Consider the following 23,019-nt stretch of genomic DNA (forward strand, 5'->3'; position numbering starts at 1 on the left):
AGTCAAAAAGTCAAGGGCAGAAAGGAGGAGAAAGGAGGCAAGGTGGCCAGGCAGCCAGGTTACCAAGGGAGGCAGCCTTTTCCGATTCTCAGTACTAGCATTCATATCTCACCATGCTTCTGAGCTCAGGGTGTCCTGTGCATTTCCCCACCCCCACCTGATGATGGCACTTCAAGGTGGGTTAGGCTGAGAGACAGCGCTGGTCCAAGATGGGGGAGCTTCATGGCTGATTGGGGATTTGGAGCCAGAGCTCCCCAGCAGAGCCAGACCGACTGTCGCGATGGAGAGAGCAACCCTGTGACCTCTTCACAGTGTCTTGCTTCCCAGAGCACGACACTCCAGCCTCGGAGCTGCGAATCAGAATTCCAGCGCCACTCTCCCACCCACTCATGGCTGGCACACAATGAACCACGCCTGGTCAGCAAAAAAACTGCAGAGAAGGGGCAGAGAAGGGAGGAAACTGGGAGAGCCTGGAAACAAGGTATCCTGAGGCTGGTCAAGCCTCCTTCCTTCACCTGAGATGAGCCCACAATACAGGTGAAAAAACCTGTCTAGCAGAAAACACAGGGCAGGAAGACAGGGAGGCAAAGGGTTAGGGTTCGGCTGCAGCGGCTTTTCCCGCTCTCCATAAGACACCTGTAAATCTCTGGATTCAGTGGTTTACAGCAACTCAGCAGGAATGAACCCTAAATCTTATGCCAAAACATATACCCCACTTTTCGGTTTAAATCCCCAAGGCAGATTGCAAAAGATACTGCAACTGAAAGCCGTGTAGTGAGAGCAGAAAGCAATCCAAATGAACAAGAGCACTACACAATCAATTAAGCACCAGTCACAGCCTGAAAGGGGCTCAGTTATTTTTGTAAGGCAGCACTGGGCATCCCAAATGCTCTGTGGAAGTGAGTCAGAGTGGGAAAACATCTGAAAATTAACAGGGAAAGGGCTTAAGGGCTTTGTTCCACAAAACAATGTCACTGTCTCTGATGGGGGCATATGGGTCAGTGCTTCTTGTAGGTGAGCTTATCCTGTGCCCGGAGAATACTTCCTGAATGGGCAAGGATTGTAGGCAAACATCCAGGAAGCAGGAAGCCCTGACTGCCTCTTGCCCCTGTCCTTTAGCTGCTCTGTATCCTTACTTCCCTTTTCAACTCACAGGGACTAGAGTTGTAGAGGAGCAGAGGGGCACCCTGCGAGAAAGAGTGGGGTATGTGTCAGCAATGGGATCTGAAAGAAGAGTTAAGGAGGATGCGTAAGGGGAATGAAACAGCATTCGAGAAGGGAGCAAAAATGCAGGGTGCTCTAAAAGGGGCGGCAGGGAAGTAGTTAAAAATGGTGTCCCCAAAAGACCAAAATGCATCAGGAGCTGCTTGGAGAAGAAACGGAAAAGAATACAAGGGTCTTGACCTCTCTTCAGTTGCCTCTGTTATGAACTTGGCTCCTGCGAGAGTCATATGCGATGCATTATTTGAGTTGTCCAGCACCTCTGGAGGCCCCAGGTTCGAGCAGGCTTTGATTCGGCGAACGCAGCCTTCTTCAACATGGGGCCCTCCAGAAGTGTAAGACCACAACCTCCCTAGCTGCCATCGCGCACAGGAATGCTGGGCTTCGCAGCTGGAACGAAACCCGCCGAGGAAGAGACGCTACAGTGGAAAAGGGGGGCAGCAAGGCGGGCAGGGCGGGCCTTGCGAGAGTCACGTGAGCGAGTCGAGTCTCGCGAGCTGCCGATCCTTCGTGGGCGGGGCCTACTTGGAAAGAAACTGCGAAACAAAAAGGGCAGAGGGGGTCGATCACATGACTCGCTCATCGAATCATAGAGTCTTTGTCTAGAAGGGCCTCCGTTCGCTCAAGAGCTCTCGCGAGGAGCGCCCACCTTTAGTGACGTCATCATCCCGCGCCGCGGCGCACCGGCTTTCCCTAACGCCCCGCTGTGTCATTGTAGCGCGCTTCCCCCTGCAGCATCCCGCGCCTCGGTCTGCTGTCGCCTGCTGGGCTGCAATGGAGTACCTCATCGGCATTCAAGGGCCCGACTTCGTGCTGGTGGCCGCCGATACCGTCGCCGCCTCCAGCATCGTCCACATGAAGCGCGGTCAGTGCCCGGGCTTCGGCTGGAGAGACGGACGGGGCAAGGGGGCGCCCGGCTGGGCTGAGGTGGGGTGTAGGCCCGGGGTGCAGGGGAGGCCCTTGTGCGTGCGGAGGTGGCCGGCGCCGAGAGGGCCTGGCAGTCCTCCCCAACCTGGAGTCCTTCGGATGCCTTGAACTGCCAAATTCAACGTCTCTCCGGCCCGCTGACTGGGAGATGCTGGGGGCTGTGGGCAACTCACCCTGAGGATGCTGGGTTGGGGAACCACAAGTCTCAGAGTAGCAGATCCCACTCCAGGCCTCTCCGCCGCTAAAAATGAAACGGAAAGTAACTGTTCGAGTGGGGACCGCCGCACGCGGAAACTCCCCGTTACAACTTGCTGTTAGTAAGGATTCCTTTCATAATATTGATCGATGACTGTTTATATCTTGCCTTTATTTTCTCTGGCACGGAGTCCAAGGAGGCTTACATTGTCCTCCTACAATTTTATCATTCCAACAACAGTGTGAGGCGGGGTAGGCTGAGAGTCAGAGTGGGACTTAGGCCCAGTCCACATCAAACTGCTACATCACACTAACTGTCAGGTAGCAAGCAAGGGATGGGAAACACCCTTCTTTGCCAGACATCCTAGAGATGCTGCCATTCAAAACAGACAAAACTGAGCTGGGTAGATAAATTATTACATTGTCCTAGTAGTTACCTTCAAGTAATTTCTTCCTCAGATGTTTGGGCTGCAACTCCCCATCAGCCCTAATTAGTGTAAGTAATGTTTAGGGAATGTGGAAGTTGTAGTCCACCAACATCGAGAGGCCACACGTGTCCCACTGCAGCATAAAAGCCTTTCCCAACTTGGTGCCCTCCAGATTTGTTGGAGAACAACACCCATCATTTCAAGCAACTGGTGGGGATGATGAGATCTTTAGTCTGGTGTATTTGCATAGCATTAGGCTTCAAAAGTGATGTGAAATATGTTGAGAGATGATAGATATAATAATCTAACTACATAGGGGTGTAAACAAATCCCCCAGCTCTGCACTGGAACAAAGATTACTTAAAGAAGGCAAGCAAGGAAGGCCCTGTATGCCCCACTTGTGGAAATTTAGGCACTTTCCAGGTGCAGGAGCTCTTCTAGATAATATGTAAAGATTGCTCTATCTGGAGAATGCCAGACAGAAAGTCTACATTTTAAAAGTTTCTTCCAGTCCCCCTGTATTCCTCTTTTTCTGTCTAAACTTACATAAGATGGTACCTTTAAAGGAAAATGTAGCAGTACAGAGTAAAGTACTCCATAACATTAAACAATCCTGCTGTAAATGAGCATACTGGTTGCATTGATTTATTTAGCTCCTAGACTGCTCAGTAGCCAAAATATAGATTCCTGGCTTAATAAATAAGTAGGATCAGGAATACAAAAAGCACAGAATAACAAGATGTATCTGGGTTTTTCTTCCTGAAACAAGACTTTCCTTCAGGCTTATGCTCACTTTATTGGAATGTTGTTCTTGTACTAAAAATAAACAGAGGCAAGCCTCGTACAGCTGATTCAAAACTAAGGTTATTCACCCAGAGCCAAACTAGCATAATGGTGGCCCAGTGCAAGTCCATAGCTGGAAGCACAAATCTGTCCCAATATGTGAAAAGAGGTTGGCATGAGATGCTGTTTTAAAGGGAAAGAGAGGTGGTGTGGGGGTTCCTTGTATACTGCTGTGTTCTCTGCTGACAGAACTTTACAATGTCAGGAGTATTCTCAGCGTTTCCTTTTTGTTTCCCTTGCCCTTCTTGGTCGAACTTCCACGACAGTTAAAGTGATTGAGAAATTTGTTGGTGTACAGAATAACTTCTTTTCTGAACTCCCATAGAGTGCTGAATGACAGAAAGATAAATTCGTAGGTTTGAATGTATTGGTTGTACTTGTTTAAAAACCTTTGGCAACTTTGTTCTACTTTACCTTATTTTACATATACTTTTCTTCTTTTTGTACTCTGTTTATCTTAAGAAAATAATAAAAAAAGAAACTTTCATGACAGGTCTGAGATTAAATGGGCTACTGTGTGTATGTTACAGAAGGGTGGATCAGATTTGGTGAGCTGCTAAATATGCAGTGACCCCATCTCACATTCTAATAAGGAGAAGGCTGCTAAATGTCATCGAGGGTGGCATATACTAGGGGTGTTGTACTTCAGGTTTACTACTAAATCAAACCCTCATGGGTTCTCCAGATCGCCACTCCTCTTTCCCCCAACCTCCAGTTTTTGATTGTTTTATGGATTTTGTGCAGTTTTTTCCAAGTTGTAAAAGAATGAAATGCCTCTGCTGAGGTTCAATTACTGGCAGTAAGTGGCTTAAACTAAAATACACTGCTGCTTTTGATACTTTGTCTCTATTATTATTATTATTATTATTATTATTATTATTATTATTATTATTATTACATTTCTATGCCGCCCCTTGCCGAAGCCTCGGGGCGGCTTACAACACAATAAAATACATTGAAATACAATAGAACATAATAAATTACCACTAAATACAAAAATACAAAAAATACACTGAGATACAAACATAATAATATAAAATTAAAATTAACAGTATAAAATAAGTAAATAAAGAATATAGGAGGAGAAAAGAGAAGGAAGAAGTTGCCCTGGCCAGATCATATATTTTAACAATTAAAATGATGTTAAAATAAAAAGGTCTTTACCTGGCGCCAAAAAACCAGTAACGACGGTGCCAGGCGGACCTCTTTGGGGAGTGAATTCCATAGGTTGGGCGCCACCACAGAGAAAGCCCTCCTCCGAGTACTTACTCTCCTAATGTCCTTCACGGAGGGTTCCCGGAGAAGGGCCTCTCCCGCAGATCTCAAGGGGCGGTCGGGCATATACGGACGTAAGCGCTCGTTCAGGTAGCCAGGACCCAAGCCGTTTAGGGCTTTATAGGTCATAACCAACACCTTGAATTGGGCCTGGGCTTCAATGGGCAGCCAGTGAAGCTGACGGAGGACTGGAGTCATGTGAGCATAACGCCCCATCCCCGTCAGCAACCTGGCAGCTCTATTTTGCACCAATTGAAGTGTTCGGACCATCTTCAGGGGAAGCCCCACGTAAAGCGCGTTACAGAAGTCTAGGCGGGAAGTCACCAGTGCGTGTCTCTACCTTCTTTGCATCTAACACTGCCACTTTTACCTGTGTCCTCACCTACCTCTCTAATGTGGCTGGCCCTCAGGAGGGCTTCTCCAAAAGGAAATCTGGCTTGTGGCTGAAATAAACCTTCTTGGTGTATACAGTAGGTTAAATTGGTAGGTGTAGATTGAGTGCAATGTTGTTCTCTGGTCCAATCCAGAAGCAAACACAACATTGTTTGTCAGTGCTTTAGTGGAGGCTGACCTTACCTTGTTGAGCATTCACAATACAAATAAGCTCTTGACGTCTTGTTCACTGTCTGTCATGTCCTAAATGGATGTGCATGAAGATCTCTACACTTAGTGGTCCTGAAATCCCAAATGTAGAAGTTGGACAGACCTTTGGCTTGCAGGAACTCCTTTGTTCTCTACTAAGACTTCCACGATCACTTCATGAATTTCATTTGCTTTGTGTAAAATCAAATAATTTTGAGGCCAAAAATTTGAATTGAGTACTGGAACTGAGTGGAACTCAGACTTCTTCCACACAAAAATCCACCCTTTGTTACTCCAGTGTATCTTCATGCTGTTCTGTAGTTTAGGTTGCCAGGGGTTGTTTTGTAATACTGCTGCTATTAAACAATTGGGTGAGATATCTCCTTGCTGATCTCCTTGCAAGTCACCCAGAAATCTACCAGCACATCCAGATGTGCATTCTTGGCCCTTCCAACTCTACTGTTCTGTGATCTATGAACTCTCACACCCCTGTAAAATACCCAACCTTTCCATTCGGCAGTGAAGTGGGGGGAAAGGGCCCTTGGGCCCACTGGAAGAGTCACTGCTTGTTTCCCTTTCCTTCTGGCTTACTATGAATACTTTGCATGAACTCATTCTTATTTCCAACACTTTTATGTGTGTGTGTATTTCTCTCCTTCCTCCATATGAATTTAGATCATGACAAGATGTTCAAGATGAGTGAGAACATTTTGCTGCTGTGTGTTGGAGAGGCTGGTGACACTGTCCAGTTTGCAGAATACATCCAGAAAAATGTCCAGCTTTACAAGATGAGGAATGGTGAGTGTGGCTGGCGCTGCGTGCTTACATGTGTAGACTAAAATCTCGATGTCTAGATTTCTGCAGTTATGACCTGTGTACTTCTCAAAATTCTACACACATGATTGGATTTTTGCTGCCTGGTCAGCATCTTCACCCTGTATTTGATATGCGACTTGATTGGACCTATGGGCAGAGTATAGAGCTCGTTCAGCTCACATCTTCCTATATCCCATGCTCCATTTTTTGTTTTCCCTCCTTGGAATAACACTGCAGGGAGCCAACAGAGAAACATAGCAAAGGTAAACATGTCAGTTTCTTGCATCCCTGCTGCTGTGGAGTATTTAAGAGCCAGTCTGCATGATCAGAACAATCACATAACGTAGGGATGTGTGAGGAATCTGTTTTGTGGGTGAGAATCTGTCAGATACCTCGGCTTTGGTTTCCCGGACTCCAACTCACTTTCTTGCAGCCCTGAGTCCGGCTTCCTGGTGAGCAGACGAAGCATTCACATGGTTTCCCGCCAGGAACTGAGCCCATGCAGACAGCATTGCTCTTCCTCACATGGGACTCGATGCCTTCATTTGTGCTCCATGTGCTGTGGAAGAAGGTTGCTGGTTGTGCAGCTGGACTTCTGTGAATATTTGCCTCGGCTTGGCTCACTTTCTAAGTGGAGGCTGAGCTTGAGAACAAGTATGATGGACAGGATGGATTCTGAGGAGGATCATTCCAGCCCTAGATTAGGGTAGGCTGTGAACTGTAGTCCAATGCATCTGAAGGGCACCAGGTGACTAAGGACTGTGCTGGTTATCATTTCGAAGTGCTCCAGATGTTTAAAACCAGACACGGCTTCTCTTCTCTATGAAAACCAGCACTTTAGGAAGGTTAGAATACACATTTCCCCCTGAAGTGCTAGTTTTCATATTCAAAAATTCCTTTGAATATGCAAGCCCTACTCACCCAAGTCTGAGGTGCTTGAGTCCCAACAGGGTGGCACCACATTGTTCTGCTTGTTTTGAGTAACACCCTAATTCTTTCATAAGCCCCTGGTAACCCTGCCCCCTCATCTCTGTTTGTGTGAGCACAACCTAAGGATTACTAGCTATCTTTTATTCCCTCCATTCCTTTTTTTGTAAGCATAGGGCTGGAAAGTGAGCAATTTTGGAAGTGCTAACCCTCATCAGAGATAACCAAAGCACCCCCCCCCCCAAATGGCCAAGGGTCATGGCTGCTGAGATTTCTCCCATATGTTGCAGAACGTTTCTTGTTCTGTTTCCAAGAGCTTGGGACATCTTTGTCCTGTTGCTGTGGTTATTCACTTCCTCACTTGTACTGTGCTGTAACTAAACCAGAGTAGAGAAATTGCCTCCATATCCTACCCCTGCCTCCATTTTACTCTTTTCCTGTTATTTCTCTGAGTCTCTTTTTTGACTGTAAGCCCCTTTCATCAGGGATCTGCCCTTCCTGTCCTTTGTAAAAGGCTGTGTACGCAGATAGTAGTATTAATAATGATGATCACAACAGTATTCAAATCAGTATTTATTTGTTAGATTTATTTTCCACCAACTTGGCTCAAGGGCCCTCTAAGCAGATTTCTCTGTCCTGTGAAAGTGAGCTGAAATAATTGTCTTACTTTCAGGAGAAAGTAAACTTCTCCTGATCATGTTTCTGTTTGGTTTAGAACTTTACAACTGTGCCCTTCTCTTAATGGCAGGATATGAGCTGTCTCCAACTGCAGCTGCCAACTTCACACGCCGAAACCTGGCTGACTATCTGCGGAGTCGGGTAAGTAAGGCAGCTTCTGCAAGCCAGCCGGATATGCTTCAATGTCTCAAGTCTGCATAATCTTTCACCAGCTATTAATGATTTGTATTCAAATGTTCTCATGGCCTGTAGACATACTGTTTGCATAGCATTCAAAATATAGGATGGAATCCTAACATATGTTAACCTAAGGAAGTCCATGGATGGAGACTTGGCTGCTTCCTCCTCCCTCCTGCAGACTGCCTCCCGCCCACCTCCACCCCCCACCCACCTGTGCCCACATTTCCCAGAAAGTTTCTTGTGTGATGAAAGAAATGGCCAGAGATCCACTTGGGGTGATTCTGTCCCATTGCAGGGCTTCCAGCATTTGAGGGGCTTTTGGGGAGGGTATTGCTGTCTGCAGAGGTGAAGAGGGCATGCAAAACTTTGCTTCCCAATACTTCCTTGTATCGTCATCTTAGGGTCCAAGACATTGATTTCTTGTCCTTCAAGAACAATTGCAGGGTAATGAGTAGGCCCTTTATTGACACAAGTGAAGGTCTTGTACGAAACAGAACATAGGCTGGATGTCTGTCTGAATTCAAAACAGAATTATCTTTTCTTAAACATTTGGCTAAATAAGAGTGGCCAAGTCATCCATTTGAATGCTGCATTTACCTTTTCATAAAGATGACAACTGTTGCAAATAAGCTTTGTGGTGGCCATGTTCCTTCCCGGGAACAAGAAGGCTTGTTCCTTTCAGACCACTCTTAAATGCTAACAGTTCTGGGAACTCACACTGCATGGAGAAAGCTGCCCTTCCATTTATGTGCCACATTGCTATTTGCAAATACATAAATGTAGAAACGCATTTTCATCTGTAAATGTTTCCTAAGCAAAGGTTCATTACTTGCCCCCTGCTAAAAGAAGCTAAGAGTCCTGGACAAAGGGTGATTTGGGGGAAAGCCATTACTCTGTGGCAGAGCACCTGTTCTGTACATGGCAAATTCGAAGGCCAATCCACGCAATCCTTGAGGTGGGACTGGAAGAGACCCTTCTCAGCCCCTGGTGAGCTTCTGCCAGGTAGCAGGGACCTGCTGCCTTCCAGAAGCTCCCTTTATCACTAATGGTCGTCCATGCTGAATGGGAATGTTGGGCGTTTCAGATCAGCACATCTGGGGGGTGGGCACTAGGTTGGGGGCAAGATGGTACAGCGCTGCTCTAACTTGGAGTCAGGCAGCTTCCTATGTTAATTCACATTGTAGGCCAAGGAAACTGAGCAAATCCAGGGTTCCTGTGCACCTTGGGTTCCTTCCAAGAGGGAGACAGGCAGGATATAAACACAGTGTAATAATAATTTTTTAAAAAGAATCTGCTTAATTACTCTGGTCTGCTTCTGGGACTTTTACTTTGCTGCTCTTCTGTACAACTTAGTCTGGTTATACTAGTAGATGGTCTGAAACCCACCACAAATCAATAGGAATCTTCTTCAGCCACTGACTGGCCTTCGCTCTCCACAATCTTTGCCTGTGTATGTTGCAGCACAATTTTAGTGGCTTATTTGTTCCATTTCTCAGTGGCCCAGTTGCCAAAGCTCTCTGGACGTTCTGAGCTTATGCGAGCTAACATGTCCTCCGGCTTCAGTGGGGCAGGTAGACGTTCTGATACTTAGGAAGTTGGATTCTCTGGTCAGTTTGGGTCACTTTTTCAACACTTCCTTGAACTCAAAATATACATCACGTTTCTGCCTTTTGAATGTTCCATGTATGTAACATAAAGTGCCTGCATTTGGCTGCCATAAAGAGGCCTTGAATACAGGAAACACTGGTTTGTTCCAAGTGAAAGGTTTGAATCTCCTTTGCTCACACAGAAGAAAGGGGAGATGAGTTCAAGGCTCAATGGGCATGTCACTCTCAACAAATCAATTTGTTGTGAAATCTGAAAGCTGCTGTTACCTTGGGATACTTAGAACAGGCCTATGAAGTGGGGCAGTGGCTTCCTCATGCCGCAGGTTTGAGGCTGAGGCTTAGTGCGCAGCTTTTTTAGACCCACTAGTAAGGCATAAGTGGACTCCAGGGGATGGTGGAGGACAGGAAGACCTGGAGGAATGTTGTCCATGGGGTCACAATGGGTCGGACACAACTTCACGACTAACAACAACAAGTAAGGCATAACTCAAACTGGCAGATCCTGACTTGCAGCTGAGCCACTGAAAGGGGTGGTTCGTGGGGTCTGCACGGAAACACAGAGAATCCATTTGTGCTCCTGTTCTTCCTTTTCCTACAGTTCCTTCATCCAGTAAAGTTCCTTTACCTCTTTGTGATACAAAACGTGTTATGCCCTTCTTTTGGAAATTTAAAAAAAAATAAAAAGCCATGTGCCTACTCATGACTGAGTGCTGCAGGGCAGAAAACACAAAATAAAAATTGGGAATGGCATGTGACTGCTCAAGTTTGCCTCCCCTTGCATTCTTTGGAAACAGCTGCTGTCTGTGTATAGAGAGGTTTAAGGAAGTGCCCCAGTGCAGTGACGGAGCACATGCTTTGGCTCTGTCACAGCATCTCCGGGCAGGAGAAGGGAAGACCCTGATCCTTATTAACTTAATGTGGAAACAAGGCAGGGAAAAGGAGATGTGATTGGGGTCTACAAAGTGTGGAAAAAGTGGAGAAGGATAACTTTTCCTCCTTCCCCGCACATCATACTGGATCCTAAAGGTCCTCCATGAAACTGATTGGTGGGAGATCCAGGAGAGATTAAAGGAAGTTCTTTACCCAGCTATGGAATTCACTTCCACAAGAAGTAGTAACAGCCCCGGTTGGGGGTAGCTTTAAAGTGCACGTGGGAGAAGGCAATCAAGTGGCTACTTGATCAAGTGTCTTGATCAGAGGCAGGATGCCTGTGCATACCAGTTGCTGTGGAATGTGGGTATGAGGGTCCTGTGGCTCCTTTATCCTTGTGGGTTTATAATGGGCAGCTAACTGCCCACTCTGAACAGAATATCAAACTGGATGCACTCTGGATTAGGTCCTGCGGAGCTGCTCTTACAGTCTTCTGGGGTAGCTCTGAGCTAGATGGACTGATGCTTCATCTCCTTTTAAGACCAGCTTCACATGTAATTTTGATTCCTTAGCCAATCAGTTTCAAAACAAACATGAATGTCACTTTGGAGCGGATGGCAGTGGGTCAGCTGGTCAGCTTACACTAGTCTACAAGGAGAAAACTTTGGAGAGGAAATTTTACCAGAATTAGGTCACTAATAAAGGAAAAGTAAGTCCTGAGTATTAATTGGCCCCAGTTTACAAGATACACCTCTAGGTCAAAATTGCATCAAAATAATTCAAAATTATCATCTTTATCATCATCTGAGTCTAGAGTGTAGGATTCTGGTAGATCTGGAATTGGCAAGTCCTCACCATGGGGTACCAGACGCAGTGCGGATGGAATGTTTGGATATTCCATGGTCCACTTTTCTTGAGATCCCTTTTGCAATTGGGGAACCATATAAAAATAGTAGTCACTACTATGATTGGTGGGTTCCCTCCACAGCATTGGGAGTTCGCAAGGCGTGGACTTTTTCTTCTTTAGCCAATGATCCAGATCCGTTGCACATGTAATGCAACAAGAATGAGGGGCCCAACTCTTGTCCTGGACCCCTATTTTGCATCCAAAATATAGGTGGGATGCCTTTGTTACCACTGCCGTCATACTGCACTTTTGAGGTGCAAATACAATCACTCCACAAATGTGGCAGAAGTTATCTGCGTTGTTTGCACAGTTTCGAGGCATCTTGGCTTCTGAGGGAAAATATCAGGCAACTGTTCCTTGGAAATGTTAGGCAATGACACTTCCAAAAGCCACCAGATGGAACTCTGTGATGCGTAGAGCTGACCAAGACAAATGTACCTTGCAGTGAAAGAACAATAAATTACAGTTACGTAATATTCTTTAGTCTCAAAGTGAAGATAAATTTATACACTTCCATGTGGTATCATTTTCATAGCTCTACCGTACTTATGGTAGAAGTTTCAAGGCATCATGATCATCGGATACCTCCCTCCCTTGGAGGTGGCAAATATACTCGCCTGTGTATAAATCTTGAAAACTTTAGCCAACCAGCACCTTTGTCACCTGTTTTCTAATTCATCTAATCAAAATATGTAAGAATTGGTGCATTTTATCTCAGAGGTTGATACTTTCCCAAAATTTGTAGACCAGTGTTATACTTAGACATCAGCCTCATTTCTCAGCCTGCTCAGGACATGGTTAAGTTGACATTTCCTCTGGACTATCCAGTTCAGATCCTCAGTCGTTGTGTCATGGGATATTGTGTAGCAGGGTTGGGGGACCCTTTTTGGACCAAGTGCCAGCTTGCATGTCAGAGTTGTTCCCAGGGGTCACATTCTGGCAGTGGGCAGGGCCAAAGCAAAATGGGTAGAGCCAAACAATCCAACCCCTCCCTCAAATTCTTTTGTTACCAATTTAAAATAGGAATCACGTTTCCTAAGCAGAGCAAGCCTCCACATGACTTCCTGGAAGGAAGCAGGAGATGGATCAGAAGGCAGCAGAATGGAGCAGCTTCTTCGTCCAGCCCCTCTGAAAAAAGCTCCTTTCTCTGATCAACTGCTGATGAACATCAAGAAAGTGAGCCTTTTGCAGGGCTGTGCAGGAGAAAGAAAGCACTTCTCTCTGATCAACAGTTGGCAAAGGGGTGGGAAAAGTTGGAAAAGCCACCTGGCTGGATGGGGGACTTCCTATGAGCCCTTTCCCTGCTCACGTCCAAACTGTGTGGAGAAAACCCCCTACAGGGATGTCTCTTGTTAATCTAATAGGAACATAATCCCTCTCATACCATGTTAGAATATTTGCCCATCTAGTGAAGTAACATTGCTTACTGTCCAGAAACATTTTGGCTAATGGGCAGGATAGAAATCAAATAAATAGAATAAATATTCATAAAATAGATAAAGTATCTGGGGTCTCGGGCAAAGGGAGGTCTTTCCTGTCACCTGCTAACCAACTAGTTTTTAACAGGAGGTGCCTGGACTACGCATGGGCCCAACTGCATGCAGAGTGCGTGCTGACGCTATTGACTGCTTCTGTTTCTGCTCTTCTTTTAACAAGCCTCTTAAATTGCAATCCTGTGCAGGTTTAGACAGAGGGAAGCCCTGCCACTTTTAGTATGGCATGTTGGAAGTTGTGGGCCCTTATTCCTGCCTAAACTTGCATAGGATTGCATCTTCATGGTGCCAAATGACCTCAAACCAACTTTTTAGTCTATCAGAATGTGAAATACCAGTAATTTTAGATTCAGTTCTGAGATAAATCTTCACAGTACCTGCTTCTGTCATGCTGATTCATTTGTATGACTTTGACAGGCATGTGGGTTATTTTCTTAGTGATAGAGGAGCTTGTGTTGAGTGGGCAAGTTCAGATGGTAGAGTTGCTTGCTTGGAGAAGAGCTGCAAGCATTTCTTGTCTTTTACTAAGACTGTGGATACAGAAACGTAAATGCTTTGAACATTTAAATGCTTTGAAATAAATAGCAGGGAATGGTGGTTCCTTTTATTTGGGGGAGAAGTAGGATTTAAGCAGTAACAGTCTTCATGAGACAACTAGACTTGCCATGCTGAAGGCCAGTGGTTTCCATGTGCTTGACTCACACTGATTCCAGTTCTCAGCTAGCCACTTCTCTGTTCAGCTGTGATGTTTCCCATGTTAACGATGGGATGGCCTGGGTGTCTAGAGCTTGGGTTTAGCATTTGTTTGCTGGAGCAGACTGTGTGCAGTTAACTACAGAATGCTCTCCCTGCCTGAGGAGCAGACTGGAAGTAAACATGGGGGCCCATGTATAACACCTGGGATAGGCGGAGAAAGCCGTCTTTGCTCTCGGGCATCCCTTGCAAACCTCCAGGAGCATCCGTCTGACTAAAACAGGATCCTGGTCTAGATGGTCACCCTGCTGTCCCTTCTCACACTGCCGCCTCTGTTCCAGCTTCCCCAGGCTGGGCTAGGTTCTCTTTGTGGTTTGTCTTGCCAGCAGAAACTCTTGATCCCGTTCTGCCTTGAGCACAGAGGATTGGCAGACTGTAATGAAATATTAGATGATTGGTCAGGTCCACACAATCTCTGCTCAAACAAGTCAAAGAAGTTTATAGAGGTTGTGGGCTGTCCCACACTAGAGGCATTCAGAAAGAAACTGGAGCGCCATCTGAGTGGGATGGTGTAAATTGGTGTCTTGCAAGAGCAAGGGGTTGGACCTGAGGGCCTCCATGGCCCCTTCCAATGCTACTGTACTTTGATTCTATGAAATGCATTTGGCCACTCCAGATACTAAGTGTGCCAATAGCTTGCTAGTGCTCACATGCATAAGCCCTACATGTTTTGTAGTCTTATGCAGAAAGGAAGACCCAGGAGGCTGACTGCATTTGCCAGGAAGAATCTCTAGTTAGCCAGGCCTGCGAAGAGCAGTTCTTGCAACCACAGGGGTACTGACCTGGACTTCCAGACTGAAGGGGGGTTTTTTTCACATGTAGCCATAGATAGTAGAAAGGAATTAAGCTGTTAAAAAAACCTGAGATGAGGCCTTCAGTTCTCATTAAAATGCCCACATCCTGTTTAATCTCTCTCTGAAAACAGTTTAATAGAGTGAAGCTGTTTGATGTGCTGAGCCAAACAAGCTGCTGTTGTAAAAATTGAGCAAGAAGCTTTGAGTAAATATGTGAAGCTGAATAGTGTGTGTGGGGAGCGGCCAGATGCAATAACTGCATTTTTCATAGTGCTTTGGAAGGGGCTATGCAATCAACCCTTCCTTGTCTTTTACAGCACAAGACCATGAATGTATCCCACATCTTGGTTCACTTCCCTCCTTGATCATCTTTTCATTAGTTATCAACTCAGGTTTGATGCACTTCTTGCCCTGTTAGGGCATCTTGTCAATTAATCATCTGATATTTGATGAACTGTTTCAGGAAGCCAAAGTGTATATGTAGGAGACCCAGTGCTTTCTGATAGCAAAGGGAAAAGCTGAGGTCTCCTTGCCATGCATCCCTGTAGGAGTCCGGTTCCTTTTTCCAGGCCAAATCATGGCTTGGCTGCCTGGAGCATGCCTTATGGCTGCCTGTTCCTTCTTTGGCATTGTCACTCAATCGCAGTACACTATAGCTTGCCTCCAGATCAGATTTGGAAACCTTGGTGTAAACTAGTTTGCCCAATCCAGGGAGGGAGGCAGTTGGAGTCTCTCTGGCAGTGGGGTGCGAGGGCAGCCCACGGGCTATGCATGACTTCCCATGGCCCTTTTTGCTGGCCTGACTGTGTTCCTTTGTCACAGCCACCGACCTTGTGGTGAAACCTATAGCAGAAATCAATTTTGCAAACATAAAAGACATGTGGGGAGTGTGTGCCTTGTTTCAAAACAGAATCATACTCCCAGAAGCCTCTCAAAACCATAATTCTGGAAATAAGTCGAGTTTCTTTTTTCCCCTGAAAAACAGCCATGTTTTTTGCTGATGTAGCAGCTTCATTGTAGTGGACAGTGGTAGGTTTTGGGGACTAATGTAGCTCCCTGGTCGCTAGAAGTTGGCCACCCCGGCGTGCGGGGGAGGGAGCATGCAAGCATGAAGCCCATCCACCACTGTTGGCCCTTGCCATAGGTAGTATGGCTGACCCGGGTTTTGGGAGCGTGTAACTTTCTCCTGAGGAAGCTCCTCCCCACCCACTTCCACTAACCAGGATATTTGTGTCTTGAAGTATGGTTTTTGTTAAAACTGAATCTCTAAGTCATCCTATATCCAGGTTCCTAATAAAAGTCATTCCATTTCTTGAATATTGCTTATTCACATTTTACTGTCCATGACATTGTTGGGTGTAAATCGTGGATTAATGTTGAATCTCATGCTGTTGTTCCATGGCAGTTAATGTTTTCCTCTTTGCCATAAATCATTCTGTCAGTTACATGTCTACAGAATTGATGCTCCTGACAGTACTTAGCTGGCCACTTGACCCCAGTTCTCTTTTGGTTGACTCTGCTTTTCCTTTTCTTGGACTGGTGAGTGAGCACCAAAACCTATGTGTAATGCTGGTGCGATGTTCTAGAACAGTCATTTGCAAAGCAATATATTGGGGCCTTAAGAACAGGGTGGCACAGTTCCTGTTTCGGAGGACTTCTGAGGGGACGGGTCATTTACTCCTTAGCAGGCTGTGGGGGAGACCGTGAGATCTGGCTCCCAATCTGTCCTGGCAGGGCTTTCCTGCCGACGCGGAGCATTGCCGCCTTGTACTTGTACATTGCTGCCCCAGCAAGGTCATGTGACCTCTGGAGCAGATGGCCCAGGTGCTACTGGCTTGGAGCCTCTACACTAACGAGGGCAATTTCGCATGCTGCTTGGTGAGGTAGGGTTAGCAGGATGCGACATGATGGGGTTCCACCTCCTCCCTCCCTGTGCCAGGTCCCTGGAGGCCTGATCCTGCCTCGTGCACCCTCCCCCTCCTGCCGTGTCCCTGCCTGCCTTCTAGCTCACCTGCTCCAGATGGGCCACGCAGCAGGAAGGACACTGGCAGAAGCAGATGTGTTTGTTTACCGGAGATGAAATGTTGCGCTCTTGCAGATGGCAGTGCCCTCCAGCAAACCATGCACTTTGACACCATGGCTGTGCCACTTGCCGGGGTGGGGAGGAGGGGGGCTCCTTCCTGCCCGAATGTCTCCTTGCACTGTATTTGCATGAAAGGCGGCTGCGATGCTTTCGGCGTGGCATCTGTAATGCTCGGTACTGGATGGTGTGCCTCCTGGCCATTCTGAAGAGCCCACTTTCAGTTCTGGATTGTTGTTTTAGGACCGAGCTTTAATAAGGGAAGCAAAAAGATCAATTCCCACATCCATCCCTTTTTGCACTCCTTGGAGTGCCTATTTAGTTAAAATATTAGCATCTTACCTGAGGTTTCTTTACAGCAGTATTTTGGATAAAATCAAGCTTAAATGATGTCATATCAAAAGCTGATTTACTGATTGATGGACCACAATAGAATTCAGTGATTGCTTGTTCTCAAGGCTCTTTGAAACTCAGTGACTAGCAACTGGGCCTCCTTCACAAGGCAATTCTGCAGTCCAGTGACCATGAAAGCAGGGCAGAGAGCCTCCTTTTGCTTGCCGGTGTAACGTAACTTTGAAGAAAGTTGGAGGGATTCCATTGCAGGGGAATGGAAACAAAAGCAGAAATGGCAGGATCAGAATACTCCTCGGTTGTAGCCTACAATGCTTGCTGCCTGCTCCTTGGGAGAGGCATTGCAGCCCTTGAAAGCTTGAAAGCCACCCAACTGGCAGTCAAGGAAAACAGGGTGTGGATGCCTGGGGAACCTGATGTTCCCCAGTCTTGCCCTCAGGTGGAGGTCCTGCTTTGTGAATCAGCTTGCCATGTGTGAACAAGTGTAGACAGACTTTACTGGGCCTTTGATACTGGTTTCAGTGTATGGCAGGGGTAGAAGGATGCTAATGAGAGCAAGTCCTCCCCATAAGTCTCCAAACCCTATGGTCTCTTGCTGTCCCTTTCAAAACTGTGTGGGCGACCAGACTCCTCCTCTCCTGGCCACACTTTGGATGCATTCTTCTGATCCCCCAGCCCAGAAAGTCTGGCAGGCACATGGTGGCCTGGGTGGGAGGCCTTCCCTGTTGACTGGCAGTGCTGCCTCCGTTGACGGAGCAAGGATGCTGCTTCTGTTGCTGCTGATTCGGTTATGTATTCTAATCACAAGACACTCTAAAATAGGCTCATAACTGTTTGCCCTTAAGGCCTAGAAATTAGAAGGAGAGAGTCATGTTTCCTGCCTTTGTGCACATGAAAGTGGAAAGCAATGGGCCCCACAAGATGCAGGGTATCAGATGAGGCAGGGATGTAATGCTCAAGCCGCATCTGTCGTGGGAGAGGCACATGTTACGCTTCAGCTTCTGGAAGCTTGACTAATCACGAGGTTTGGGGCTTGGGTGGGATATTTTCTCTTTCAGTGAGCTAAGTTGATCTCTCCAATTTTAAAGACAATATTGATACTTCTTTTAAAGAATGTACAAAGCAGGTCTTGTTCTGTGAAAGTTCGGACCCATTTTGGCCCTGCAGGATTGAGATGACTGTTCATCAAAATACCGAAAAGCAAGCTGCATGCAGGGATTAGAAAACTGACTCATTTGTAGTGTGCTTCAACTGAGCAGTAGCTAAGACTGAGGAGTGGGAGGGAAGATACGGTTTACAAAGAAGGCCAAGTAACCATTGTCGTAAGGTTAATGGCACATTTCCAGCTTTCCAGTGCCCAGAAAGATATTCAGGAAACGGCCTCCACAATCAAAGCAAGGATAGCATTGCAAAGAGTATCCATACCCCTCTTTAAAATCAGTGCCAGACTGAGCCACTAAATGGCTCTCAAGGCCTGGTGGAACCTGGTAGGTTTTTGCCCAGTTTTGCAAAGATGGAGTCTGGTGGGCCTCTCTTAGGAGGGCGTTCTAAAGTTGTGGAGCCACGACAAAAGAAATGCTACCATTACTCCAACTGTATGGATTGCCCTAGTAGATGGAATTCAAAGTATGGTTCTAGCAGCTTGGTCTTTCTAGGCGGAACCCCACAGAATGGAGCTTGCTTAAAGATGAAAGTAGGGCCTTTGCTGGGTGCCCTCCACATCCTCTGGTGCAGGCGTGCCTGGTGCAGGGAGGCATGGTTCTGCACCCCTGCTCTGACTTGTGTCTGTTCTGCTTTCCTTGCCAAGCTGCGCGCATCATTTTCTAAATGCGACAGGACGGACTGTCTGACTCACATGTCGAATTGCATGCAGCATAACTTATTCTGCTGCCCCGAAGCAAGAAGCGGAAGAAGAATTTGACTTGTGCCTGGTTGCCTTTCGTTCTCCTCACATTAAAAAATAACTTCCACACCAAGTTCACTCACATCCCATGGCGAGAAAAGTTGCCTTATGCAACCTACATAAATTCTGCAAATTAAGCCAGGGGGCATGTGCTCTCTTGCTTTTGCACCCAGTGCCTGTGGTGGGGGAAGGCAAGGAGCTAACCTACGGCCCAGGTACCCATCGCTGGCCCACTGGCACTACCCCCCAGCCCTTTCTCTGGCTTGTGGACTGTCCACAGATGTGTCCTGCTGTGACTGGATCGGGCTCAGGGTGAGGCTACACTTAGGTGTGATCCAAAAGCAAGCCGACACACAGGCAGTGACTGAGGCAGTTATGCCACCCCAGAGGGAGAGAGTCAGAGGAGAGGTTTGAAGCACAGACCAGGTCAAAGCATGATACCTCGTCGAAGCCGCTGAGTCCAAGATCACCTGGCAGCAGTTGATCTGAGCACTGGCTAAGAAGAGCATAAGAAGAGCCATGCTGGATCAGGCCAAGGGTCCATTTTATCCAGTGTTCTGCCTGTGGAATGGCTGTCTAGCTGTCAGTCTCAAATTTGGGGTAGAGCGGGAAGGGGGGTTGTTTTGGCTTTGCACGTATGGTACCTTCCACGGCAAAGTTGAGTACAACCTGCAGCTGATTGAAATGGTGCATTAGTGTTACTCTCATGCAGCCCAATTACTGCTGTGAGTTCTCTGATATAAAACCCTCAGCCACTTTCAAAATTTCTCTCTCAGCAGCGGGTGGCATGTGTGAAGACATTGCTCATTTGCTCTTCAGAAGAGAAAGCACCCTTCAACAGAGTGCCTGCTGTGACTAGAACTCCCTGTGCTAAAGGGCCCTGTTGGCAGCAATTCTTTACCACCTCTTTGCTTTTGGCTCTTTGGAAAAACAAGCCCAGTCCAGCTTCCATACCCCAAACCTAAACCATTCAGTGTTCTGCCCCAGAAGGGCAATTTCCTAAGGATGGCATTTAGATCATTTGACAGTGTGATGAACTTTAAGCCCCCAGAACCTTTGGAATTGTCTTGATGGTTTCAGATCGGCAAGTGCCATCAACCAGGCATTGTGGGTGACCTTGCAAGTCTCTCTCAATGTGTATCTTTTCCAAAATTTATTCATTATCTCATTACAATCTTTAGAACTTTTCTTAAACATACAGACAAGCCTTCATCAATTTGGTGGCTTCCAGGTATCTTGGTCTGCAGCTCCCAGAATCCCCAAGCGGCATGCGCAGTGTTGCACACCTGGAGAGCACCAAGTTGGGGAACAGTGATATAGACCTTGTTGGCATGTAACGGCAACCCAGAGAATGATTTGAATATTGGATGTGGAAAATGAAGGGTTTTTGTTGAGTTGGCACTAAGTGTGTACCACAAGTTATGGCTTGATTATGGATTGTTTACCACAAACAAATGAGGAAAAGGACTCATGGTTTGTTGTTGGGTTGTGAACTTTGGGTAGAAAACTGTCCTGTGGATTTTCTCCAAGAGTGTTTCAGTAAAGGAGGGGGGGTTTTCCTAAGAGTATTTTGATGTTTTATTGGAGAGAGGCAAAATATGAAGCATGGGGAAGGGAAGGTGCTGTTGGATCGGTGGCATTGAAATTTCATCCGCAGCAATGGATTCTTTTCAGAATTAGCTGCGTTCCAATAGCATCTTTTCCAAATTTGGCACAGAGTTGCACTGCTGTGCCATGCAGTTGTTCTACTCAGGTAATATCCATTGCTGTTGTTGCCTTGTCTGGCATAGGTTACGCATGCTGTGTGCATGAGCACAGGGCTTTCAGGATCTGGTATGATAGTTTACCATTTGAGATTCTACTTTTTTTCTTTTCTTTAAAAAGGACTAGAAGCTAGAAATGAGTAAAATGAGTTGAGCAGAATGTGATGTTTAAAGTATACTTACATGCACAAGATATATAAACATTTTATTACATTGTATTAACATTGCTGCTTGCGCATCAGACATTCCAGTGTTTGTAGACTCATTAGCCTAGGTGCTAGAAACTGTCGGACAAAACTCATGAGGCCAGCTCTTGTGGAAGTGAGGAAATGCTGGGAGAAGGACCTGCTGAAAAACGAAGCAGCCTATGCCACAATCAGCCAGGATGCCGGCCAGCCTGTCGGCCAGCCTACCAACCTGCCTTCCTACCTACCTACTTCCTTCTGTCCTTCTAAATGCTAGACTTTTAGGGGGGAAATCCTGTCCTGATGATAACACAGTGGGAAATATACGCAAGGTCCTTTGCACTTTCTGCACAGAATTGATAAAACGGTTTCTCTTAGCTCTGATTTAGGGATAACAGTGAATTAGAACACTGGGCTCATTTGAGGCTGTCTGTCTGTGTATCTATCTCAGTGATGTTATTTTGGATTAGCAAGTGAAATTGGCCAAGAAAATAATAGCATGTGAACTCTCTGGTATAATAAGGCATCTGTGCCATGTTGCCTCTGAAATCATTAAATCTGGAAGTGGTTCTAATTGCAGCGGGTGCCTGCTGCTCTAAGAAGAAGGACAGAGAGTACACCTGGAGCTGATGCCAGGGAGTGTTTCACTTTATAAATAATGTGGCTAGGGAAGCACTATAGCAAGGTGTGCAAAATTATGCATACTCTGGGAGAGATACTAGTATAACCTTAGAATTCAGGGTTACCTGGCGAAGTTGATTGGCAGTAGGCTCTGGGGTGACCAAAGGATGCTTTTCTTCCAACAAAGGATGTTGGAATTTGCTGGTACAAGTTGTGGTGGTAGTTACTGGCTTAGCTGGCTTTTTTAAAAGGATGTTTGGTGGAGAATAAAACTGCTTTGTGGAAGGTGGGGCTGTCCTTGGCACTAGTTCTGTTGGCTCCGTCTTGCCTTCTGTTTTGGAGATGGTAGACTGCTGCAGTCCAGTTGCTGGGGAGCATGGGTGTGAGGGTGGCACTGCCTCTGTTCCCTTGTGAATGCAGTGTTGGACTAGATAGGCCTTTGATTGCCTTCATCAGTGCTTTTCTTGGGTTTGTTGTTGCATTTTGACAGCAGATGATTACAGAAGGCTAAATTTGGCTTATTTTCAAACTCCATTTGGACTTTTGAACCTTCCGTGCAAGTTTGCCACCAAAAATCAGCAGCAAATTGGAGTGTTCAGGGGTGCAGCAGTGATAAAAGTGGGCAAAAATGGCCTTCAGACCCCATTAAGTCACCCACTTCTTTCCTGTTTCATAGCCCCCAGCTGGGATAGATCATTGTCCAGGGAGGAACAATGTGAAATTGGACCCACTTTAAGCAGAGGCCTCTGCATGGGTGGGGTCCTTTTACCATGCTGAGCACCACTCATGGCCCAGTCATCTGGGCTGATGCTTCCGGTCTTGCTTGGGAGCTCCTCGCAGCATCTCTTTGGCCTTCTAGAGGCATCTGTTTTATTTCAGCAACGCAGTTCTTAAGCTGAAGCGTCAGAACACGTGGCTGGTATAAAGACGCATAAAAAGTGACAGGCAGTATGTGTCCCATTATGGTGCCCCTCACACCAGGTTGAATCATCACATTTGTGTACAGCAGCTCCATTGCTTTAGCTGATGAAAAGCTGATTTGATCTCCCCCCCCCTTTTTTTTAATGACAAAAGCCCAGCCTTTTTAAAAAGAAGGGGAAGAAGAAATGAGGAAAGCACAGCTCTCTTTTTCAATAAAGGAAAATGTAATGTTCAGGTTAAAATACTGGAACCCAAGTTTTTTGCCGTTATTGAACAGAGCTGTCTCCCTCATTGAGGCATCCAGCACAATTGTGTCTTCACTGTACTGTGTACAGGGTGAAAAAACATCAAAATTGATTTTTAAAATTGATTTTTATTTAAATTGGATTTTTAAAATAAAATGCTTTTGAGGAAAATCTATTAAAGATAGTTTTCTATTTAAGATACATTGTAGTCCAAAGGTTATTCATTGTGAAATAGGGATTCGTTTTTATTTATGTAGCATGAAGCTGTATATACATGCACTGTTTAAATTTTTTGGTAAATGCATTCCATTAATCCATTCACAATGTCATGTTCTTCTAGAGGTTTCTGTAAGATTATTCAGCAGTTTTTCTATCTAGACAATATTATTGCTGATTCTTGGTTTTGCAGTTCTCAAAATTGTGAATTTGCATCTGCAGAGCTCCGACGCCTCTT

General features: G+C 46.0%; 1 protein-coding gene across 1 annotated transcript in view; it reads left to right on the top strand.

Moving 5' to 3' along the window:
• The first annotated feature begins 1,888 nt into the window (after positions 1 to 1,888).
• The window catches only part of PSMB2 (proteasome 20S subunit beta 2), a 29,620-nt gene continuing 8,489 nt past the window's right edge, over positions 1,889 to 23,019 (top strand). Inside the window, exons 1-3 of the mRNA XM_044425102.1 lie at positions 1,889 to 2,086; positions 6,147 to 6,269; positions 7,963 to 8,033. Of these exons, the coding sequence (XP_044281037.1) occupies positions 1,996 to 2,086; positions 6,147 to 6,269; positions 7,963 to 8,033 (285 nt within the window). The 5' untranslated portion in view covers positions 1,889 to 1,995. The remainder of the gene's footprint in view (positions 2,087 to 6,146; positions 6,270 to 7,962; positions 8,034 to 23,019) is intronic.

This window comes from Varanus komodoensis, unplaced genomic scaffold (assembly GCF_004798865.1).
Source record: "Varanus komodoensis strain SLA01 unplaced genomic scaffold, ASM479886v1 scaffold15, whole genome shotgun sequence".
In the NCBI taxonomy this organism is placed as follows: Eukaryota; Metazoa; Chordata; class Lepidosauria; order Squamata; family Varanidae; genus Varanus; species Varanus komodoensis.